The sequence below is a fragment of the Trichosurus vulpecula genome, chromosome 4 (assembly GCF_011100635.1).
Source record: "Trichosurus vulpecula isolate mTriVul1 chromosome 4, mTriVul1.pri, whole genome shotgun sequence".
Taxonomy (NCBI): Eukaryota; Metazoa; Chordata; class Mammalia; order Diprotodontia; family Phalangeridae; genus Trichosurus; species Trichosurus vulpecula.
This window is the reverse complement of record NC_050576.1, coordinates 334,250,663-334,275,890: the sequence shown is the minus strand read 5'-3', so window position 1 is coordinate 334,275,890 and position 25,228 is coordinate 334,250,663. Positions and strand designations below refer to the sequence as shown.

General features: G+C 37.0%; 1 protein-coding gene across 1 annotated transcript in view; it reads right to left on the bottom strand.

Annotated features, from left to right (window-relative positions):
* The window catches only part of PIBF1 (progesterone immunomodulatory binding factor 1), a 320,308-nt gene that overhangs the window by 249,737 nt on the left and 45,343 nt on the right, over positions 1-25,228 (bottom strand). The window contains exons 6-9 of the mRNA XM_036756551.1: positions 23,163-23,296; positions 17,271-17,379; positions 15,951-16,132; positions 14,840-14,965 (exon numbers count right to left, since the gene is read on the bottom strand). Coding sequence (XP_036612446.1) covers positions 14,840-14,965; positions 15,951-16,132; positions 17,271-17,379; positions 23,163-23,296 — 551 coding nt within the window. The remainder of the gene's footprint in view (positions 1-14,839; positions 14,966-15,950; positions 16,133-17,270; positions 17,380-23,162; positions 23,297-25,228) is intronic.

Here is a 25,228-nt window from a genome sequence, read left to right as displayed (position 1 = left end):
CACTTTTCTAAGGTCACACTGATCGAGTATACCATATAAGAGTGAAGAGGTAGATTAGAGACAGGCTGTGGCAGGCCTTGAATGGCAGGACAGGGAGTTTATATGCTCAATGATAGGCTGAGGAGCCACTGGAAGTCTGTGAAGAGTCACATAGAGCAGTGAATTAGTAGGGTTACTTTGTCAGGAATGTGAAGGATGGATTAAAGAACATATATACTGGAGTCTTATTCTGTTCTTCGAGTATTATGAAACATTTTTTTTTTCCTAATATGCTCCTATATGACATGGTAGAAGGATGAGCTTAAACTAAACAAACCTAATCTAAAGTAAGATTCATTGGAAAGTGATCAGCAATTTCATGGTTCCAAGACAAATAAAGCACTCAAACAGATCTATCAACTCAAGATTTTCCACCAATGATGCAAACCATACATGCCATCCTGTGACACATTTCCTTGTTTTCCCAAAAACGACTGCATTAATGAACTGGAAGTCTTTCTTTCATTTCCCTGATGTTAAGAGGGTACCAGTAGAACATTCTGGCTATCCACTTGTCATTTCTCACTTCTGTCATGTGACCAGAGCATTTTCTCTTCTTGTCATATAATTCCTTGATGACATACTTTAATCCTATTATTCAGAAATCCTCAATGGTTTTGTGTTCAGCCTGCTCACAGCAACTATGTTGCCTTTCCTTTGCTCTTTGTATAACACTGATCTCTAGTTCTTCAGAGTTCATAGTGCTATGTCTTCCTGACATATAACAAACCCTTAAGATGATAGTGATGAAAAGATGAGACTCCTAGATGACACCAGCTTATACCTGGGGTCAGCAAAAGAGATCTGTAATTTCTCAAAAGCAGTTCAGCTGGCTTTCCTATTCAACTCTGGGTCTAGCTTATTCTGTCTACATCATCTGCCTCAGATCTAGATATTGTTGGGCAAACTCAAAAGGACATCATCCAGTGTTAAAATGAAGATAAACAGACATTCTTTATCCATTTAGTCTTAACAGAGTGGATAAACAGAGCATCAATCCTTTGAATGATGACTAAATTCTTCTAGGAGATTCTGTAAGGTCCTGATGTTTGATGTAATAAGCACAAATGACATTTGCAAACAGAGGTAACCAGAGGATCTTAACATTCAAAGGGAATCCCTCCTCAACTTAGACGTCTATGCCCGATCTCTTTCATACAGTGGCAAATAATTTTGGTATTTCCCCAAATACCTTTGTTATTTGGTACAATCTCCTTGTGTTATATATAGTCTTATATTTATTATCAAAGGGTCACCAAACAGTTATTTCTGTGTTAGATCTTCCAATGAATGTTGAATGATCTTGAAGGGAGCCTGCTGGTTCCCTACCAACACCCTCGTTGAGGAGGTTTTCAATTCATAAATTGATGGCTCTCAAGATTTTGTATTGACAAGAGAGTAAGCATACAGGTCAATAGAGACTGATGTTGTCTCAGTAACTTTTTTTGGTATTAACGATGTTGTTGTTCAGTTAGCTGTGTCTGACTCTTCAAGACCCCATTTAGGGTTTTCTTGGCAAAAGTACTAGAGTGGTTTGCTCTTTCCTTCTCCAACACATTTTACAGATGAGGACCTGAAGCAAACAGAGTTGTGCGACTTGCTCAGGTTCATATTGCTAGTAAGTGTCTGAGGTCAGATCTGAACTCAGGAAGGGGAGTCTTCCTGACTCCAGGCCCAGCATTCGATCCACTGTGCCACTTGGCTGCATTTTGTAATTACTGTTCAGTTATTTCAGGTGTGTCCAACTCTGTGACCTCATTTGTGGTTTTCTTGGCAGAGATTCTGGAGTGCTTTGCCATTTCCTTCTCCAGCTCATTTTACAGATGAGGAACTGAGGTATACAGGATTAAGTGAGTTGTCCAGGGTCACACAGCTAGTAAGTGTCTGAGGCCAGATTTGAACTCAGGGAGAAGAATCTTCTTGATTTCAGGTCTGGCATTCTACCTATTGTGCCATCTAGCTGCCCCCATTTAGGTATTAATGTCACTCTCTAAATGTCATCACTAGCATGGGATTATCTCCTTTATATATTTGGTCCAATCTAGGTGTTTTTTCCATCTTCATTTTCTTTAGTGCCATTTTTACCTTTTCCATAAGAACATTACCTTTCCAGTCTATTTACACTACCCTTTTCTGTATACTCTATGATTCAGGTAAACGACAAAACACTAACAAGTATTAATTAAGCACCCATTCCCCTCTCCCCCTTTTGTTTATAATTCCTCTGTTTTCATCTTTGAATGCCCTTGGCTATCTATCTAGACAAGCTTTCCTCTTTTTTTTGCTTTATGAAATGATGCTATTGATAATACTTTTTTGTAAGATTTTATAGACAAGTTTAAATTCCAAACCACTGTCGCATTTGTCAGTCATCATTCAACATTTGGCAAGCAAGTCAGATGTTTGCTTACTAAGTGACTTTCAGGGCTTTGTGAGTCTCCTGGTTGTGACAATTTGTACTGTTTAAACTTCTGAAGGAAGTTGCTGATATTATTTCTATTTTCTAATTCCTAACTTAATTTTTAACAGATTGTTTAGATAATTCAGGGTTAAATTATTTTAATGATATGTCAATAGCTTTTCCTCATCATTATTTTTTTCTTTTCTTTTTTTCCCCCAGTTTCTGATCTTAGCTCTAATAAGTTGATGGTCTTATTGTACACAGACAGCTGATTCAAGGGTAACTCCCATATCAATAAGAAGTCTTTTTGTGTTTGTTAAAAATATAATTTTTTTCATCCTTTATGGTGTTATTTCATGCTTGCCATGTACAGCACCTTCTGATCCTTCTTTTAGTGAAAGTACTCATGATAAAGAGACAGGAAGTTTCTGTATAATCTAAGTTTTTGGTCTCTCTCATTTCATTTTACTAAATCCTACTTTCCCACAGATTTCTCCGCACCTTGACTGTTTCCCACTTTTGCTCTGTAGTCATTAAGCATTGCAGTACATTTGATCAGATTTGGAATGTCTTCTAGAGCTCTTCACAGAATTCATCTACTACTTCAACCTCAGCAACAGACAATGATGCACAGACTGCATTTTTTTTTTGTAAATATTTATCATTACTACTGTAAGGTACAATGACCAAATGTCTAATGGAAGAAATGTTTCTTATTGATTCTGGCATGTGATAGAACTCACTCTGTATATCTTTTTTTTTTCCCCACAAAGGTGTACCTGGGAGCCATCCATACTTCCAGTGAATCTCATAATCCTTATTCTTCTGCTTTATGGTAAGAATTTCAAGATGAATGTGTTTCAGCTCCTCTGGTAATCTGTTCTTTTGCTCATCACTGTATAAAGATCTCACATTTTGACTACTCTATCTCTCCATGATTAGGTTGGTCTCTTCCTGGGACCATTCTTGAAACTTCCCCAGTATGGTAAAACCTGCCACAGTTTGCACTCTGCTGGCAGAATCTTCAAGAATGCAGGGTAATTTCAACAGTACAAAGAAGTGTCGAAGTAGGATATTGTGGAGGCCCAAGACAGCACTAACAATAAATCAGTAATTAAGTTAATTTAGAAGTCCACTAGCTGATTAAAATAGGAACAGTCATTACCCTACAACTATACTGACTAAAGACCCTTGAAAATTGGTTTTGTACAACAAATCACAAACTGGTCTTGTCCTGATTCTTTTGAGAATTCCAGTTTCAAAACCTAAGTTATCCTTGACTCTTAGCTTTCCCATATATCCCTTAGCTAATCAGTTGCAAGGCTTTGTCAATCCTATGTCTACATCTTTTACACCTGTTGCTCTCTACCATTCACATTGCTACCGCACTAATTCAGGTTCTCATCACTTCTCATCTGGACTGTTATTGTAGCCTCCTAACTGGTACCCTTATCTCCAGTCTACCTTCTCCAATTCCTCTTTCATCCACCTGCCAAAATAATTTCCTTAAGGCACAGATATGATGTCACTCCTCTGGTCAGGGAGTTTCAGTAGCCCCCTATTGTCTCAAGGATTCAATACAAACTCCTTAGGACTTTAAAGATCTCTACTATCTGTCTTCGATACGTGTTCACAATCCCTTTGCACTTTTTACACTTCTTTATACTCTGCTTCAGAGCCAAACTAGGCTACTAACTGATTCCTGAACTCGAATTTCATAGAATTATGGAAACCTAGAGTTGGAAGAGAGCTCAACAGCCATCTTAGTCTCACTCATATTAGAAAAGAATCCCCATTATCACATACACAACAAGTTGCCATCCAGTCTGTGCATGAAGATTTCCAAGGAGAGAACACTACCTCTCAAGGCAGTCCATTCCATTTTTTTGATAACTCTGTATTAGGAAAGTTTTCCTAACATAAAACCTTGAGTTGCCTCTTTGTAAACTTTCACCCATTGTTCCTGGTTCTGTTTAAACAAAATGAGTTTCTTCCTCTATGTAACAGCCTCTTAAACAGAAAAAGATAGCTATGATGTCCCTTCTGAGTCTATTCTCCTTCAGAAACATCCTCAGTTTCTTCAGTTGATTCTCAAAGCCCTTCAACAAACTGGCTACCCTACACTTTCCAACTTATCAAAGTTCTTCTTCAATTGTGGTATTCAGAAGTGAATGCATTTCATCTGCTTTCATGTATACAAGCAGGCAATCATTTTCTTACCTCTGTCTTTCAAATTCCTTAACTTCATTTAGACATTGGCTTGCCCTGTGTAGCCTTCTTGCTATTGGGCATTCTTCAAACATACCCAGAGCACTATCTCATCTCTTCTTTACCCCTTTCTCTTTACTCCCTGTTTTCAATCATCTGTGTACATGTCATTGGCTCATGGAGAACATAAGCTCCCTGAGAAGCTGTTTTTTCTTTGTGCCCTTGGATATGAAGATTATTCTGCATAACAGAACTAACCCTGACACCTATTCTAATAACTTTATTCCAAAGTTAAGCCAGTGTTGATTGATTGCTCCAAAACGGTGACCAAAAGGGCCCAGAAATGGCTTAGCAAACATTTGACGTAAGCGCCAAATGGAAAGAAACAACTACCAATGTCAACACTGGTTGGAATATAAAATCATTTATAAAAATTTACTAAGTATGATTATAAGCAATATTATGTCACAAAAGGAAGCAATTAAGGATAAAATCAGTCTAAAGAAAGGTGGGCCAAGAAAAAGGAAACTAAAGACCTATTCTCCTACTGGCAAAATAGCTAGACACAATGTGGTATATGAATACAACAGAATATTATTATGCCATAAGAAATGATGAAACAGACAATTTTGGAGAAAACAGAGAGCTGTTTCCAGAGGAAATTATGAACTGATGTAGAGTGGAATGAGAAGAAACAGGAAAGCAATTTATACAATGATAATAACATTATAGAGAAAACAACTTTGAAAGACTTTAGAAGTCTCATTAATGCAAATGACAAACCACAAATTCACAAAAATGAAGACGAAACTAACCTCCTCACAGAGGTGGTGAACGTAAAATGAAGAAAGAGACAAACATTTTTGGAATGGCTAATGTGGAAATTTCTTTTGCCAGACTAGGGAGCTATGTATTGATGGACTTATTTTTTTTTATTTGCTCAATGTAAAGAGAAGGAAGGAATGATGGGACAAATTAATTTTAAAAGTTTGTGAATTGAAAAAAATAAAAATAAACTTGTTTAGAAAGGTTGGCGAGCTATCCAACTAAGCAGTCATTCTACAGGAATTCAAGGATAAAGATAGAAAGAGGACTACAAATTTAAAAAATGGAAAAGATTTGTAAAAATTCTTATAAAAACTGTTTTCCTGACCAATAATAATAGAATAGGACCCTACCACCACAGTGCCTAAGACATTTGTAGAGGATGCAGAAATGGCACTAAAGAAAAACAAAGACAAGAAAAATAGCTGCAATGGTTCAAATATACAGTATATAGAAGAGAACTAAGATAGAAGTGATACAACTGGGAAAGGCACTGAGGACTGATCTGAAAGGTATCTAAAGGAGAGGAAGAGATCAAAGTGTGGAATAAATCTTGGACCTTGCTGATTTAAAAAAAGTGACTAGAAGACATCAACATGAACATAAACATCAACAACTACCAACCTATATGCTTACTCATTTATACAAATTTTTTCTGATGGTCATGTATATAAATTAAGGGACTCCTCTATGAAGATACTGTAGGAGCTATATGCAACAGTGGACCACATTTTTGTCATTTCACAAGTGAATGAAAGATAAAGAGAGATATTATGCTAATTTTGTTGGGTTTTTTTTTTTTTTTTTTTTTTTTTTATTTTTTTTTTTTCCTTTATTTATTTTTAGTTTACCACACACGGTTCTACATAGTTTTGAGTTCCAGTTTTTCTCCCCTCCCTCCCCCCTCCCTCCCCAAGACGGCATGAAGTCTCATATAACTGTCATGTATAACTTCGCATTGAATTAATTTATGCTCTATTCAAGTCGTGGAGAAGAATTTTGACCAATGGAATGAATCATAAGAAAGAAGAAACAGAACCAAAAAAAAAAAAAACAACAAAAAAAAAAACCCAAAACCAAAAACAAAAGAGAAGCAGAAAAGGCGAGCATGTAGTGTGCCTCAGTCTGTATTCAAACTTCGCAGTTCTTTCTCTGAATGAAGATAGCATTCTCCATCGTGAGTCCCCTGGATTTGTCCTTGCCCCTTTAGGTTGCTGAGAGAAGCGCAGTATGTCAGGGTTTGTCCTCACGGAATCCACATATCTGTGGCTGTGCACAACGTTCTCCTGGCTCTGCTCCGCTCACTCAGCATTATGTCGTGTAGGTTTTTCCAGGTTGTTATGAAGTCTGCATCATCCCCATTTCTTATGGCACAATAGTATTCCATCACCTTCATATACCACAGCTTGTTCAGCCATTCCCCAATTGATGGGCATCCCTTTGCTTTCCAATTCTTGGCTACCACAAAGAGAGCTGCTATAAATATTCTTGTACATATGGGTCCTTTTCCCGCTTGCGTGATTTCTTTGGGATACAACCCTAGAAGTGGTATTACTGGGTCAAAGGGTATGAACATTTCTATAGCCCTTTGGGCATAGTTCCACACCGCCCTCCAAAATGGCTGGATCAGCTCGCAACTCCACCAGCAATGCAACAATGTTCCAATTTCCCCACATCCTTTCCAGCATTTATCATTCTCCTGATTGTTATTTTAGCCAATCTGACAGGAGAGATGTGGTATCTAAGAGTTGTTTTGATTTGCATTTCTCTAATCAGCAGCGATCCAGAGCATTTTTCCATATGCCTGTAGATAGCTTTAATTTCTTCCTCTGAAAACTGCCTGTTCATATCCTTTGACCATTTCTCAATTGGGGAATGGCTTGTATTCCTATATATTTGGCTTAGCTCCCTGTATATTTTAGAAATGAGGCCTTTATCAGAGATACTAGTTGCAAAGATTTTCTCCCAATTTCCTGCTTCCCTCCTAATTCTTGTTGCATTGGCTTTTTTTGTACAAAAACATTTCAATTTGACATAATCAAAATTATCCATTTTGCATTTTGTAATGCTCTCTATCTCTTGTTGGGTCATGAATTCTTTACTTTTCCACAAATCTGATAAGTAAACTATTCCTTGCTTTCCCAAATTACTTAGAGTATCAACTTTTACTCCTAAATCATGAACCCATTTTGACTTTATTTTGGTATATGGTGTAAGATATTGGTCTATGCCCAGTTTTTGCCCTACCATTTTCCAATTTTCCCAACAGTTTTTGTGAAATAGTGAATTATTAGCCCAGAAACTGGCTTCTTTGGGTTTATCAAAGAGTAGATTGCTAAACTTGTTGATTTCACCTACTTGTGTACCTATCCTATACCACTGATCCACACCCCTGTTTCTTAACCAGTACCAGGCAGTTTTGATGACTGCTGCTGTGTAGTACAGTTTAATATCTGGTGTGGCTAAACCACCATCCCTAGCATGTCTTTTCATTAATATCCTAGATACTCTAGACCTCTTGTTTTTCCAAATGAATTTTGTTATTATTTTGTCCAGCTCAGCAAAAAAAAATTTTGGTAGTTCGATTGGTATGGCACTGAATAGATAGATTAATTTAGGTAGAATTGTCATTTTTATTATATTAGCTCGGCCTAACCATGAGCAACTGATATTTCTCCATTTATTTAGATCTGATTTTATTCGCGTGAAAAGTGTTTCATAGTTATGTTCATATAGGCCCTGGGTTTGTCTTGGCAAATAGACTCCCAAATATTTTATAGTGCCTTCAGTAACTTTGAATGGAATTTCTCTTTCTATCTCTTGCTGTTGGGCTTTGTCAGTAATGTATAGGAATGCTGAGGATTTATGTGGGTTTATTTTATATCCTGCAACTTTGCTAAAGTTGTTTATTATTTCAAGTAGTTTTTTACTTGATTCTCTAGGATTCTCTAGATAAATCATCATATCATCTGCAAAAAGTGATAATTTAGTTTCTTCTTTTCCTATTCTAATTCCTTCAATTTCTTTTTCTTCTCTTATTGCTACAGCTAATGTTTCTAGAACCAAATTGAATAATAGGGGTGATAATGGACATCCTTGTTTCACCCCTGATCTTATTGGGAATGCATCTAGTTTATCCCCATTACAAATAATGCTTGTTGATGGTTTTAGGTAGATGCTATTTATAATTTTGAGGAAGGTTCCCCTTATTCCTATGCTTTCTAGTGTTTTTAATAGGAATGGGTGTTGTACTTTGTCAAAGGCTTTTTCTGCGTCTATTGAGATGATCATATGGTTTTTGCTAGTTTTGTTGTTGATATGGTCAATTATGCTAATAGTTTTCCTAATATTGAACCAGCCTTGCAATCCTGGAATAAATCCTACCTGGTCACGGTGTATTATTCTCGTAATGAGTTGCTGCAATCTTTTTGCTAATATTTTATTTAAAATTTTTGCATCAATATTCATTAGAGAAATTGGTCTATAATTTTCTTTCTCTGTTTTAACTCTACCTGGTTTAGGTATTAGTACCATATTTGTGTCATAAAAAGAATTTGGTAGGACTCCTTCTTCTCCTATTTTCCCAAATAGTCTGCAAAGTATTGGAATTAGTTGTTCTTTAAATGTTTGATAGAATTCACATGTAAAACCATCTGGCCCTGGAGATTTTTTCCTAGGGAGTTCGTTGATGGCCTGCTCAATTTCTTTTTCTGATATGGGGTCATTAAGAAATTTCACTTCCTTCTCTGTTAGTCTGGGCAGTTTATGTTTTTGTAGATATTCATCCATATCTCTAAGGTTGTCAAATTTATGGGCATACAGTTGGGCGAAATAATTCCTAATTATTGTTTTGATTTCCTCTTCATTAGAGGTGACCTCACCCTTTTCATTTTTTATACTGGTAATTTGATTTTCTTCTTTCTTTTTTTTAATCAAATTGACCAAAGGTTTGTCAATTTTATTGGTTTTTTCATAAAACCAGCTCTTTGTTTTATTTATTAATTCAATAGTTTTCTTGGTTTCAATTTTATTAATCTCTCCTTTGATTTTCAGTATTTCTAATTTGGTATTTAATTGGGGGTTTCAATTTGCTCTTTTTCTAGCTTTTTCAGCTGTATGCCCAGATCATTGATCTCCTCTTTCCCTATTTTATTCATGTAGGCATTTAGAGATATAAAACTTCCCCTAAGAACTGCTTTTGCTGCATCCCATAAGTTTTGGTATGTTGTTTCATTATTGTCATTCTCTTGAATGAAATTATTGATTGTTTCTCTGATTTGATCTTTGGCCCACTCACTCTTTAGAATTAAATTATTTAGTTTCCAATTAGTTTTTAGCTTATTTTTGCATGGTTCTTTATTAAAAATGATTCTTATTGCATCATGGTCTGAAAAGGATGCATTGACTACTTCTGCTTTTCTGCACTGGATTGTGAGGTTTTTATGCCCTAGTACATGGTCAATTTTTGAGTATGTGCCATGTACTTTTGAGAAGAAAGTATATTCCTTTTTATCCCCATTCAGTTTTCTCCAGAGGTCTATCATATGTGCCTTTTCTAAAATTTTGTTTACCTCCTTAACTTTTTTCTTATTTATTTTGAGGTTAGATTTATCAAGTTCAGAAAGGGGGAGGTTGAGGTCTCCCAATATTATAGTTTTGCTGTCTATTTCTTCCTGTAACTCCCTTAACCTCTCCTCTAAGAATTTGTATGCCTTACCACTTGGTGCATATATGTTAAGCAATGATATTGCTTCATTGTTTATGGTGCCTTTCAGCAGGATATAATGTCCTTCCTTATCTCTTCTAATTAGATCTATCTTTACTTTTGCTTTGTCTGAGATTAGGATTGCTACACCTGCTTTTTTTACTTTAGCTGAGGCACAATATATTTTACTCCAGCCTTTTACCTTAACCCTATGTGTATCCCCCTGTTTCAGATGTGTTTCTTGTAAACAGCATATTGTAGGATTATGGTTTTTAATCCATTCTGCTATCTGCTTCTGTTTTGTGAGAATGTTCATCCCCTGCACGTTCAGGGTTATGATTTCTATCTGTATCTTTTTCTCCATCCTAATTCCCCCTGTTTATGCTTTTATTTCTCCCTTTCCCCTTCTCCTCCCCAACAAAGTTTTGCTTTTGACCGCCGCTTTCCTCAGTTAACCCTCCCTCTTTATTCCCCTCCCTTATCTAACCGTTACCCACTTGCTACTTCTCCTCTTCCTTCTGCCCTCCCCCCTCCCTTTTTCCCCCCTTTCCCTCCCACTTCCCGTAGGACAAGTTAGATTTCTAAACTTATCAGAGTATGTTATTCCCTTCTTGAACTAGATCAGATGACAGTAAAGCTCAAATACTGCTCTTCTCCCTCCCTTCTTTCCCTCTACTATAATACGTTTTTTTGCCACTTCCTTTGGTGTAATTTACCCTTTTCTACTACCTCCTTACCACTTCCCTCATAGCCCTCCCTTTATATCTCTTATTTATATTTTATATCTTTACATCAGTCAATTTATACAGGCATTCACAACCTATGTATATCCCTTTCATTTGTAAGGGATTCATTGTAAGGGATTCATTTTTTTAAAAAAAATTTTGATTGAGTAGCACAAAATGCTTCCTTATACCTTTCTTTATAACAAAATGTCTCCCATCCATATGTCAAGATCAATCAATATTCCTTGGAAGATTGTAACAGAAACAGCTCTGTTCGATGACTTTCTAATAACAAACATCAGATGAGGCATAAAACAGAGAAATGTATGATCACCAAAAGTACTCGCCACTGTGGAGTCAAAAAGCACTTATTACGTGCTAACTATATGTCAGGTACTGTGCTAAACACTGGGGATACAAAGAAAGGCGAAAATATAATTCTTCTCAAGGAACTCACATTCTAATGGGGGAGAGTACAAGTGAAAAAATATATATATCTCAGATATGTATTATGTGTGTGTGTGTGTGTGTCTGTGTGTGTGTGTGTCTGTGTGTGTCTGTGTCTGTGTGTGTGTGTGTGTATGTATAGAGCAAGTAGAGAGTAATCCTGGGGGGAAGGGACTAGCAGCAAGAATAAGAGAACAGAAAAGGCCTCCTCTAGAAGCAAGTACTTGACAAGGGTCTTGAAGGAAGCCAAGGAAGACAGGAGTTGGAGATAAGGAATGAGAGCATCCCCAGGTATGAGGAACAATACAATACGAATGGAGAGTTCGGAGATGTGGTGTCCTTTGTGAGGAACAGTAAGAATGCCAATGTAGCTAGACTGCAAAGTGTGTGGAAAGGAGTAAGTCCAAGAAGACTGCAAAAGTAGGAAAGGGTCAGGTTGTAAAGGTCTTCAAATGCTAAGTACATATTTGATCTTGGTGGTAGTAGGAGTTTGGGGCTTACATAGTCAGAGATGAATTTTAGGCATAGATTTGAGTGGGTAAAAGACTTGGGACCAACCAAGAGGCTACTGAAATAGTCCCGGTGGTAGGTAATGAGGGTCTGTACAAGGGTGGTATGTCTGTGCGAATGTAGGGTACAGTAGCACTTCTTAAACTATGGGTCATGACCCCATATGGGGTTGTGTAACTAAAATGTGGGGGTTGCGAAAAATTTGGCAACAGTAAAAGGTTTCTGAATACACAGTGACCAAAAATTAATTCAAAATCAAACATGTAATGAATCCAAGGTGTCTCTGACTGCACTTGCCTGTGTTGCATTGCACAACTTCACTATAGCCTTGGTTCTGAAAACATAACACACGTACTTTGCATTGCACATGTGCTTGTACTGCACAACACCAACAATTGCTCCCAGAAACACCTTAGCTCAGATTTGAGACTATTGTATATCATGAATTGCAGTGTTTTTACTATACATATAAAATCATTAAATGAATTTTGGCTTGGAATTAGGATAGAATTTCCAACAATTTCTGAAATGGCCCTAAACATACTTCTGCCAATTTTGCTACGTATTTATGTGAAGCGGCATCCTCAGCATTGATGATTATAAAATCAAAATTTCAATCAACTCTGAAAAACACTGAAGATGTTCTACAGTATATGCACTATCATATACATATCATATATCACATACAGGTATGCAACATCAAATATTATGCCAAGATTTAATTCTTTATGTAAAAATAAACAAGCACATCCATCTCATCAGTAGGCAAATTTGCTTCCATCTTTAATAAATGGTAACATTATATGTATACCAAAGAATTGTTTTAAAATAAATTCTTTTATGGTTTTCAGTAAATGTTTGATAGCTATATAAATTTTATATACCTATATACCCACAGTCGTATAAAAATTTCTCAGGTTAAGAGTGGAAAAAGTTTAAGAAGCCCTGGAGCAGAGGATGTATAAGAGAAACATTATACAAGATATGACAGTAGGGATGAGGGATGAGATATTAGGGATGACAAAGAAGTTGAGGATCACACTAAGGGAATAAGCCTGGAAGAATGGGAGGATAGTGGTGATCTCACCTATAATAGGGAAATTGGGAAGAATGGAGAGTTTTGGAGAAAGGATAATGAGTTCTATTTTGAACATTTTGAGTTTGAGGTGTCTACATGCCATTCAATTCAAGATGTGCAAGAGGCAGTTGGGTGTTAAAAGATTAAAGTTCAGTAGATAGAATAGGGCTGGATATATGAGTGTGAGAGTGTGTGAGAGACAGTGTGAGAGAGAGAGAGAGAGAGAGAGAGAGAGTGTGTGTGTGTGTGTGTGTGTGTGAGAGAGAGTATGTGCATATACACACCAACACCAACATATGGGCATCGTCTGCATAGAGATGATAATTGAACCTGCAGGAGTTAATGAAATCCAAGTTGAGGAGGCATTCCATGTGAATGGTGAGTTTCTCTAGATGCTCGTTTGCAGATAACATGGTGCTGATTAGAAGAAATCATTCAAAGGAGTTTGGTCTGTCATGGAATGACCAAATGGATGAAGAATATCTAAAATCCAATTTTAGCATATATCTGAATTAACACCTAGGGAGCTTGTCCAACAGCATGTATATCTGGGACAGACAATAAAGATGGATAAGAAAGCTGGGCCCAGCATTGAAAGGGAGGAAGAAGGGCAATCCTGACTGTCTTTAGGAAACTGGAGTACACTTTTACTTACACTAAGCTCCCTATAACAGACAAGGCCCATCTTTTCAATATAAACAACTTCCTGATACTGTTGCTGAACCACTACCCTTGAAAAACCAAAAATAGCTATTACATAGAGAGCAATGGAAACTTGTTTAGTAGGTGTGAGCTGGCGTAACACATGAGCAACAAAGAATTACAAAGAATCAAAGTAAAGAATGTAATGAAATAAATATATGAGAACGAAAAGATGGGCTGGTCACATGGACGAGAGATGACAGATGGATAGTCAAAGTGTGCCACTGCTTCCTGTGAAAGCTGGGAGGAACTAAGGTGTCCAGATGCTGGGTGGGTGCTCTGTAGTGGCCTTCTGGGAGAACACTGATATGAGTCACATAGGATATGCAAGCATGGATGGCTTGTGATCTCCACTGACGGAAGGAACTCTTAGAGCCTAGGCCACCGACCTATTAGACCCATGCTTTTCATATATTAGATGTCAGTGAATGTTTGTTGAAATGAATTGAATCAAATCATCAATGATACAGTGAGATATGATAGCCTCTTTTATTTGTATTTGTATCCCTAATGCCTAGTACAGTTCCTAGGACATACTAGATTCTTTTTTTAAAAAAATAAATATATTTTTTATTTTTAGTTTACAACACTCGGTTCCATAGGTTTTGGGTTCCAAATTTTCATACTAGATTCTTACTAAATACATAATGATTAACTGATTGATAAAGAGTAATTTATGTCTCTACAATGACTAATTCTCAGTGACGAATCATAATGTGATGCCTTTGCGACTCACTATATTTTCACCACACCATCTCAGGACAGAAGAGCTCACAAGGGAATAAATTAGAATGCCATTAGTAGTATTAATGATTGCTACATCCACAACTATCTGAACATAAGTGAAATCATCCAGGAGTTTGGGAAAGTAAGTAAAGTGGTAACAGAACTGTTGGGTTGATATGACGGAAAGGGGATATTTAAGCCACAGTAAAAGACTGGTCTGCCATGTAAGATGGTATAAATCTATCCCCATATGACTGGGATTTGCCAAATTTTACTTTAAGTTGTCAGGAGCTGTTGCCACAAAGACATCATTTCAATCAGTTGAATAAATTGTTTTTATACTTGAGAATATGTATATTTGAGACATTTTTCCCCCCAAATCCCAAAGAAATATAACTTAATTCCTACAAAACTACTCTTTCCTTTAACCATGGAGAAACAAAATGTGATTTAACTGAGATTTTTGTTCTTACCTATTCTCACGTTCATACATCTCCTTTGAGGTGCTTCTAAGGTGTTCAATTTCTTGATTTGTTTTGAATTTGATTTGTTCAAGTTCATCACGTAGTTTATTTTCATATTCTGTTTTATAAAGGTCTCTATGAGTATTTGAAAAAGAAAGAGAAATTTTACTGATTTAAGATAGCTATACCTCCACAAAAAATTCCATCATGTCATATATATTTTATATGACCCTTTTTGGAAACGTTGGCTGTGTGAGAACGAAAAGACGGGCTGGTCACATGGACAGAGAGATGACAGATGGATAGTCAAAGTGTGCCACTGCTACCATGACTCTATAATTTAGAAAATTTTGTGATTCTTACCTAAGATCTCAACTTGTTAAACACATATGCCTTTTATTCTTGGTGCCAACATAAAATATCAATAATTTCTGTGTCTTCTGATATTTTACTAATAGTATGTATATATTCCTACAGACCTAGATATTCCTGCATATTAAAAATAATTACTTGGTTGTTTTTCCCTAAAAAGGGAGTAAAAAGAATTCTGGAGGATGAGGGGGGCATCAGGAGAAAAGCCGATGGGCAGTGAGGGATATGATTAAGACATGATTTTTCCATCTACTAGCACCCCTTTTTCTAACACAAAGATTATAGGACCTTCTACATAATAAGGATGGGTTAATTCTATGTACATCCTTAGTGCCTAATCCTCGGGATAAATGAAAATTCAAAGCTAGCATACATATAATGTGCAGTCTATTTTCCATAAACAAGCAACAAAAATAACCAAGTTACTTTAAAATCAAAATCTTATAGGAAGGAGATCTTAAAATGTTGTGTCATAAAATGAAATGAAATAGTTGCAAGCTTATTCCTCGTGCTGTAGGAAAAGACAGGATTTTCACACTGGGAAAAAAACCATCAGTGCCTAGAAAGATCAATTAGCCTAAATACAACTTCTGTGGAAGTAAAATAAAATGTCAGTCTAATGATTACGTGCAGAACAGGAAAATAAAATCACCACCTTTCCCCCAAAAGACAATTTCTCTAAGAAGTGAAGGAAGGACTAAGATAGTAGCGTCATGCTCAAGCATACAGAAAATAAAGTAAAACTTGCCTGGAGGTCACATATTTTTCATACATTTCCTCTCTTGCCTTTTTGGCTTCCTCAAGTTGAACTTGAAGTCTTTCAAGGCGATCTTCTTCATGGGCACAACGTATATTAAGTTCCATGTTTTGGCGATTAAGATACTCTTTATCTTTTTGTAGCAAAGTAAGAGACTGCTGTAAGGCTGCAACCTATGAACAAAGAAAATGTTCAACAGGATATGGATTTTATTGTTTATAGACCTGGCAGGTCTAAGATACTTTATATACCTACAATTTTAATCAAGACAGAATTCACTTCAGTTATTCGATTCTGAGCTCTTTTAAAAAAAATTAATGTAATGTAATAATGTAATTCTATATTTTGAGTTCTGCGCTGTCTCCTTCCCTTTCTCCCTCTCCCCCCCACACTAGAGAAGGCCACCATTTGATACAGATATACATAAATATGTACATATATATATATATATATATATATATATATATATATATATATATATATATATATATATTTGTGCAAATATATATGTATGTAAACCATACTATGCATACCTCTATTTGTCAAGTTTTTCTCTGGAAGTGGACAGGTCCTTTGTATTTAATATGAATATTTATTATACTCAGAATGGCTTAGTCATTTGCAGCTACTCTTTGAACAACATTCTGTTATTGTATACAACATGTCTGTTGGTTCTGCTCATTTTCCTCTTCATTATATTTCAGGCAAATCTTTTCATGTTTTTCTAAAATCAGCATTCCATCACAATCATACACCACACAATTTTTTGTCATTCCCCAAATGATCTCCTCAATTTCCAGTTCTTTGCCACCACAAAGACAGCTGCTATAAATATTTTAGAACATACATGTTCTTTTCCTTTTTGCCCTGATCACCTTGCTAGGTCAAATGGTATATACAGTTTTATACCTCTTTGGCCATAATTCCAGATTGCTTTCCAAAATGGCTGGATCAGTTCACAGTTCCACCAACAGCGTATTAGTGTCCCAGTTTTTCTACAACCCCTTGGTCATTTTTCCCTTCTACCATTTTATATTTTAGCTTAATTTTTAAACATCTGACTGGGTTAATTTCCTTTTGCTTTTGTATTTGCATTTATCACATAAAACAATTATGCAATTAACGAAGAAAACAACCAAATGAATACCTATGTAACAATTTCCCATTGGAAAACCATGCAATAGAAATAACTGTCTCAAGGAAACTATACCAAAAATAACTTCTCTTCTACAAACTCCACCCAGAATCCCTTACTAATTTGGTAAGTAAAACTATTCTAACATGTACAAGCGATTGGACCCAAAAACTTACCTCTTTTGACAAGTCATTTCTTTCTTTAGTTTGAGCTTTATAAGAAGCTTCTAAGATTTCATATTTTCGTCTAAAATCAGATAATTCTTGCTCAAATGTGTCCCGATCACTGAAAAAAAAAAAAGTAAATTGGGATATATTTGTGAATCTTGCATCACTTCTTAAATTCTGATGTTCAGATAGTGGATTCTATAGGTTTGATTTTTTTCAAGAACTGGTCATATAGCTTTGAGAGAAGCCAAGCCTACAGTTTGGTTATACAGATACCAAATGATAGAGGTATCTTTCTGTTAAGGTACAAAGTAAAATGATAGAATAACAGAACTTTAGAGACTAAAGGGGCCATGAGCACTCTAGGGTTTGGAACAACTCCCTTATTTTTAAATGAGGAAATTGGGTCCATCAGGGGTTGGCAATTTACCTAAAGTTAATGAAAAAGCTAGGGACAGCGAGGTGGCGCAGTGGGTAGAGCGCTGAGTCTGGAGTCAGAAAGACTCATTTTTGTGAGTTCAAATCTGGCATCAGACAATTATTAGCTATGTGATCTGGGCAAGTCACTTAATCCTGTTTGTTTCCATTTCCTCATCTGTAAAGTAAGCTGGAGAAGGAAAAGGCAAACCACTTCAGTATCTTTGCCAAGAAAATCCCCCATGGGGTCACAAAGAGCCAGATACAACTGAAAAATGACTGAACACAATAGAAACTGGGAAAGAAACCCAATTAAGATGGGGCTCATTGTCCAAACCTTTAAAACAAATCTATAACCACGTATTTTCAAATTTTCTTATAACAAACATTATAAATACTTTTATAATAAAAAGTATTATTTTACTAAAACGAAAGAACTTAAATAACCTTAACTAGTATTCTCAAAAAAGCAAGCTTTTTAGAGAAATGAACGTCTATGATAATGTTCAGTATCTTTTCTAGTTATGTTTAACTTTTGCTTTTTCTACTAATCCTAAATCTTATCTTAGAATTAAAACCCTCTTCAGGACTTATACTTTATTTTTAGACTTCAGGACAGTTTGACTTACATAGCCTCTCCTGGGTGCTACTATAGGGGACAGGGCTTCAGAAATTATTTCTGTGACTGTTCTGTTCATAGCAGTTTCTAAAGTCATAGCTTACAGATTTCGGGCCTCTGAATTTGGAGTTGCTCCTTTCTTTGCTCTACATAAAAGCCAGAAGAGAAAAGAAAAAAACTACACAGATCATCTTGCTGACTGGAGATACCTTCCTGTTATCCCTAGAATTCTTCTTCCCAATTAGAATGGTAGAATTTTCCACAGATGTATATAATGCTGTTAGTTGTACAACTTAGTGAATAGATAATGAATTCCATTTTAGAGGAGAGGAAGCTGAAATTCAGAGAAATAAAACGACTTATTAATCTACACATAAGACCTGGGATTCACTCAGGTCTCTTGACTCTCTAAATTCCATTTTATACCTACTTCTTATTGGATATTTCTAGAAGGGAATGGTTCTAATTTGTGAACAATAAGAAAACAACCACTTGACAATTTCTTAAGATCACGAAGATAGCCTCACATGAAGTCTTCAGTATTATCTTTTAAAAACTCTGTTCTCTTATCAGAAATGAATATTTTAAACCAACATGAAATTTCTCAAAACATATTTAAAATGCCTTGTTACCATTTGAGATACCATGAAATGATGTTTTCAATTGTCAATACATGGCATACCATTAATAGTCTTTCCTTCCAAAAACTTACTACATTTTAAAACAAAAAGTAGCAAGAAAGCCAAATAAATTAAAATTCCAAAGGCACACAAAAATCTAAAATTATTGAGAAAATATACAACAGAATTATAAGGCAAAAGAAAGTACCAATTACACTAGTCAGTAATTTCTGAGTAGAGGGGCTGTTAAAAAGTGAGTTGCATATCAAAATTAAGGAGTGGATGGTGGCAAGATTGTTGGCCCAATGAAAATAAATGTTTGATGGGAGTAAAATTTTTAAAAATTATATGATGACTTGAGAGTAAATATTTTGTATGGGAAGACACTTCAAGAATCACTTAGATTCTTTTTTTTTTTTTTAACTTTTTTTTTTTTTGGAGGGAGAAGGCAGGGCAATTGTGGTTAAGTGACTTGCCCAAGGTCACACAGCTAGTAAGTGTGAAGTGTCTGAGGCTGGATTTGAACTCAGGTCCTCCTGACTCCAGGGCCGGTGCTCTACTCACTGCACCACCTAGCTGCCCCTTCACTTAGATTCTTTTTTTTTTTTTTAAATGCAATTTATTTATTTAACATATTTGGTTTTCAGCATTGATTTTCACAAGAGTTTGGATTACAAATTTTCTCCCCATTTCTGCCCTCCCCCCCCACTCCAAGATGGCGTATATTCTGGTTGCCCTGTTCCCCAGTCAGCCCTCCCCTCTATCACCCCCCTCCCCTCTCATCCCCTTTTCCCTTCCTTTCTTGTAGGGCAAGATAAATTTCTACGCCCCATTGCCTGTGTATCTTATTTTTTAGTTGCATACAAAAAGTTTTTTTGTTTTTGAACATCTGATTTTAAAACTTTGAGTTCCAAATTCCCTTCCCTCTTCCCTTCCCACCCACCCTCCCTAAGAAGTTGAGCAATTCAACCTAGGCCACACATGTATTATTATGTATAACCCTTCCACAATATTCATGTTGTGAAAGGCTAACTACATTTTGCTCCTTCCCAACCCCTCCCGCTTTATTGAATTTTCTTCCTTGACCCTGTCCCCTTTCCAAAGTGTTTGTTTTGATTACCTCCACCCCCATCTGCCCTCCACTCCATCATCCCCCTGCCTTTTATTTTTTTTTTTTTAATCTTCCTCCCTCTTCTTTCCTGTGGGGTAAGATACCCAACTGAGTATGTATGGTATTCCCCCTCAGGCCAAATCTGATGAGAGCAAGGTTCACTCATTCCCCCCTCACCTGCCCACTCCCCTCCTCTCCTAGAACTGCTTCCTCTTGCCACCTTTATGGGAGATAATCCACCCCATTCTATCTCTCCCTATCTCCCTCTCTCAGTAAATTACTCTCTCATCCCTTAATTTCATTTTATTTCTTTTAGCTATCTTCCCTTCATCCTCAACTCACCCTGTGTCTGCTCTCTCTCTTTTACATATATATACATATACACATACATACACATACATACATATACACATAGATACATGCATACATACACATTCACTTATATATATACATAAACATATATATATGCATATTCCCTTCAACTACCCTAATACTGAGGTCTCATGAATCATACTCATCATCTTTCCATGTAGGAATGTAAACAAAACAGTTCAACTTTAGTAAGTCCCTTGCAATTTCCGTTTCTTGATTACCTTTTCATGCTTCTCTTGATTCTTGTGTTTGAAAGTCAAATTTTCTATTCAGTTCTGGTCTTTTCACTGAGAAAGCTTGAAAGTCCTCCATTTTATTGAAAGTCCATATTTTGCCTTGGAACATGATACTTAGTTTTGCTGGGTAGGTGATTCTAGGTTTTAATCCTAGCTCCATTGACCTCCGGAATATCGCATTCCAAGCCCTTCGATCTCTTAATGTAGAAGCTGCCAGATCTTGGGTTATTCTGATTGGGTTTCCACAATATTCAAATTGTTTCTTTCTGGCTGCTTGCAGTATTTTCTACTTGATCTGGGAGCTCTGGAATTTGGCAACAATATTCCTAGGAGATTTCTTTTTGGGATCTATTTGTGGAGGCGATCGATGGATTCTTTCAATTTCTATTTTGCCCCGTGGCTCTAGAATAGCAGTTCTCCTTGATAATTTCCTGAAAGATGGTATCTAGGCTCTTTTTTTGATCATGGCTTTCAGGTAGTCCAATAATTTTTAAATTATCTCTCCTGGATCTATTTTCCAGGTCAGTGGTTTTTCCAAGGAGATATTTCACATTGTCTTCCATTTTTTCATTCCTCTGGTTCTGTTTTATAATATCCTGATTTCTCATAAAGTCACTAGCTTCCACTTGCTCCAATCTAATTTTTAAAGTAGTATTTTCTTCAGTGGTCTTTTGGACCTCCTTTTCCATTTGGCTAATTCTGCCTTTCAAGGAATTCCTCTCCTCATTGGCTTTTTGGAGCTCTTTTGCCATTTGAGTTAGTCTATTTTGTAAGGTGTTGTTTTCTTCAGTGTATTTTTCAGTATTTTTTTGGGTCTCCTTTAGCAAGTCATTGACTTGTTTTTCATGGTTTTCTCGCATCCTTCTTATTTCTCTTCCCAATTTTTCCTCTACTTCTCTAACTTGCTTTTCCAAATCCTTTTTGAGTTCTTCTATGGTCTGGGGCCAGTTCATGTTTTTCTTGGAGGCTTTGGTTGTAGGCTCTATGACTTTGCTGTCTTCTTTAGGCTGTATGTTTTGGTCTTCTTTGTCACCAAAGAAAGAATCCAAAGTCTGAGACTGAATCTGGGCGCGTTTTCGCGTCCTGGCCATATTCCCAACCAACTAACTTGACCCTTGAGTTTTTCAGTGGGGTATGACTGCTTGCAGATTACAGAGTTCTATGTTCTACGTTTGGGGGGGAGGTGCCAGCTCTGTCAGAGCCGCACTCCTTCTTCCCCAAGGACCCCCAGTCCAGACTGGGCTCAGATCTTCGGCAGGCTGTGCACCCCTGCTGTGATCCGCCACTTAATTCCCCCCACCAGGTGGGCCTGGAGCCGGAAGTAACAACAGCTGTAGCTGCCCCACCTCCGCTGCCCCCGGGGCTGGAAGCCGAACCGCGAACTCCTTCCACTCCCGCAGCTTTTCCCACTAACCTTCTCCGCAGTCTTTGGTGTTTGTGGGTCGAGGGGTCTGGTAACTGCTCACGTATTCAGGGCGCTAGGGCCCCCTCCGCCCGGCTTCTGGACTGGATCGTCCACGCCGCTCAGGCTGGGCTCTGCTCCACTCCGTTCCCAGCTCCCAGCTCCCAGCTCCCAGCTCCGTGTGGAATAGAGCTCACCCAGAGACTATCCGGGCTGTCCTGGGCTGGAGCCCTGCTTCCCTCTGCTGTTCTGTGGGTTCTGCCCTTCTAGAATTGGTTCAGAGCCATTTTTATAGGTTTTTGGAGGGACTCGGGTACGGAGCTCACTCTAGTCCATGCTTACCAGCCGCCATCTTGGCTCCGCCCCCTTCACTTAGATTCTTACTACTTGTTCCAGAAGCACATACTCCTCCTAGGTCACCAAATACCCTCTATATGCCCAATTAGAAGATAAGCTCCTTGGGAGAAGGGGTTGTCTCGCTTATGTTTTCATCTCTAGCGCTGAACACTGTGTCTAGCACATAGTAAATGCTTAATAAATGTTTTTTCAATCAACTGAAAGTGACATAATAGATGATGAATTATAGTGAGGAGTTAGTGAGTTATAGAAAAACTAGATAAAAGGGACAATAAAGGAGTTCATATGGCTTAGGAAATAAAAAAGATAAACATAAACCATTAATTAATCCAAGGAATTAATCAAAAACTCAAAATGAAGAATGGGACTTTTTCTTTCCCTCTTCCAACTGGGTTAGGAGAGGGATGTGGGAGGGAAACTAAATGTTTGTTAACTGAAATAAGTTTAGAAATAATTAACTAAAGACTACATTGTTTTTGTTCAGTTGTGTCTGCTTCTTTGTGACCCCATTTGGGGTTTCCTTGGCAAAGATAATGGAGTGGTTTGCCATTTCCTTCTCCAGTATGTCCCCATTTTACAGATGAGGAACTGAGGCAAACAGTGTTAAGTGACTTGTCCAGAGTCACGTAGCTAGTAAATGTCTGAGACCAGATCTGAACTCAAGATGAGTCTTCCTGACTCCAAGCCAGGCACTCTATCCACTGTGACACCTACCTGCTGCTCAACTTCAAACAACTTTAAACCTTAGATATCTAGTATATTCTTACCTTTTTACCTTATCATAGTTCTCTTGCCTGTAGTCACCATGTTGAATTAACTGTTTTGTATCTGCTAATTCCAATGTCAAACGCTGACATCTAACCTGAAGTTCAGAATGATTTCTTCTCTCATCCTCATAAGTCTATATAAATAAAAATTAGAGTGAAGCATTTCAAATAGAAGATAAATCAAATCTGTAATGAGTCATTTTTTAAGTAAAGAATGCTTTTGTGATTAAAACAAACAACCCCTAATTTTTCTCTTTTGTAGTTTAAGGTCTTCATATAAAAAAAACCCAAAATATATAAATTATGTAATTTTTTTAACATTCTAATTTTTATACCAAAATCATTTCTCTTAAACCCATGTCCCTCAGCACCATCAGACTGAATCTGCTTTTGTCACAAAGAAAAAACACAAGCAAACAGAACAGACATACCTGCATCTAATACTATCAAGTTCTTTATCTATAGTTTCTCATCTCTTTATCAAGAAGAGGGAGATGCATTTCATCATTAGTGTCTGGGACTAAGACTGGCCACTACAATTAATCAGATTTTGAATCCCTTTTAGTGTTGTTTTTGTTATGTAAATGATTTTAAAAATTCTACTCCCTTTATCCTGCATTTATTTTTTTATTTTTTTTTAATTTTTAAAAATTTATGCATTTAACATATTTAGTTTTCAGCATTGATTTTCACAAGAGTTTGAATTACAAATTTTCTCCCCATTTCTACCCTCCCCCCCACTCCAAGATGACGTATATTCTGGCTGCCCTGTTCCCCATTCAGCCCTCCCTTCTGTCACCCCACTCCCCTCCCATCCCCTTTTCCCTTCCTTTCTTCTAGGGCAAGATAAATTTCTATGCCCCATTGCCTGTGTATCTTATTTTCTAGTTGCATGCAAAAACTTTTTTTTTTTGTTTTTGAACATCTGTTTTTAAAACTCTGAGTTCCAAATTCTCTCGCCTCTTCCCTTCCCACCCACCCTCCCTAAGAAGTCAAGGAATTCAACATAGGCCACATGTGTATCATTATGTATAACCCTTCCACAATATTCATGCTGTGAAAGACTAACTACATTTTGCCCCTTCCCAACCCATCCCCCTTTATTAAATTTTCTCCCTTGACCCTGTCCCCTTTCCAAAGTGTTTGTTTTTGATTACCTCCACCCCCATCTGCCCTCCCCTCCATCTTCCCCCCCCCTTTTTTTAATCTTCTTCCCTCTTCTTTCCTGTGTGGTAAGATACCCAATTGAGTATGTATGGTATTCCCTCCTCAGGCCAAATTTGATGAGAACAAGATTCGCTCATTCCCCCCTCACCTGCCCTCTCCCCTCCTCCCACAGAACTGCTTCCTCTTGCCACCTTTATGTGAGATGATCCACCCCATTCTATCTCTCCCTATCTCCCTCTCTCAATATATTCCTCTCTCATCCCTTAATTTGATTTTATTTCTTTTAGATATCTTCCCTTCATCTTCAACTCACCCTGTGTCCTCTCTCTCTCTTTACATATATATATACACATATATATACATATATAGATACATAAACATATATATGTATATATGCATATTCCTTTCAGGTACTATGATATTGAGCTCTCATGAATCATACACATCATCTTTCTATGTAGGAATGTAAACAAAACAGTTCAACTTTAGTAAGTCCCTTATGATTTCTCTTTCTTGTTTACCTTTTCATGCTTCTCTTGATTCTTGTGTTTGAAAGTCAGATTTTCTATTCAGTTCTGGTCTTTTCACTGAGAAAGCTTGAATGTCCTCTATTTTATTGAAAATCCATATTTTGCCTTGGAGCATGATACTCAGTTTGGCTGGGTAGGTGATTCTAGGTTTTAATCCTAGCTCCACTGACCTCCAGAATATCGTATTCCAAGCCCTTCGATCTCTTAATGTAGAAGCTGCCAGATCTTGGATTATTCTCATTCTGTTTCCACAATACTCAAATTGTTTCTTTCTGGCTGCTTGCAATATTTTCTCCTTGATCTGAGAGCTCTGGAATTTGGTGACAATATTCCTAGGAGATTTCTTTTTGGGATCTATTTGAGGAGGTG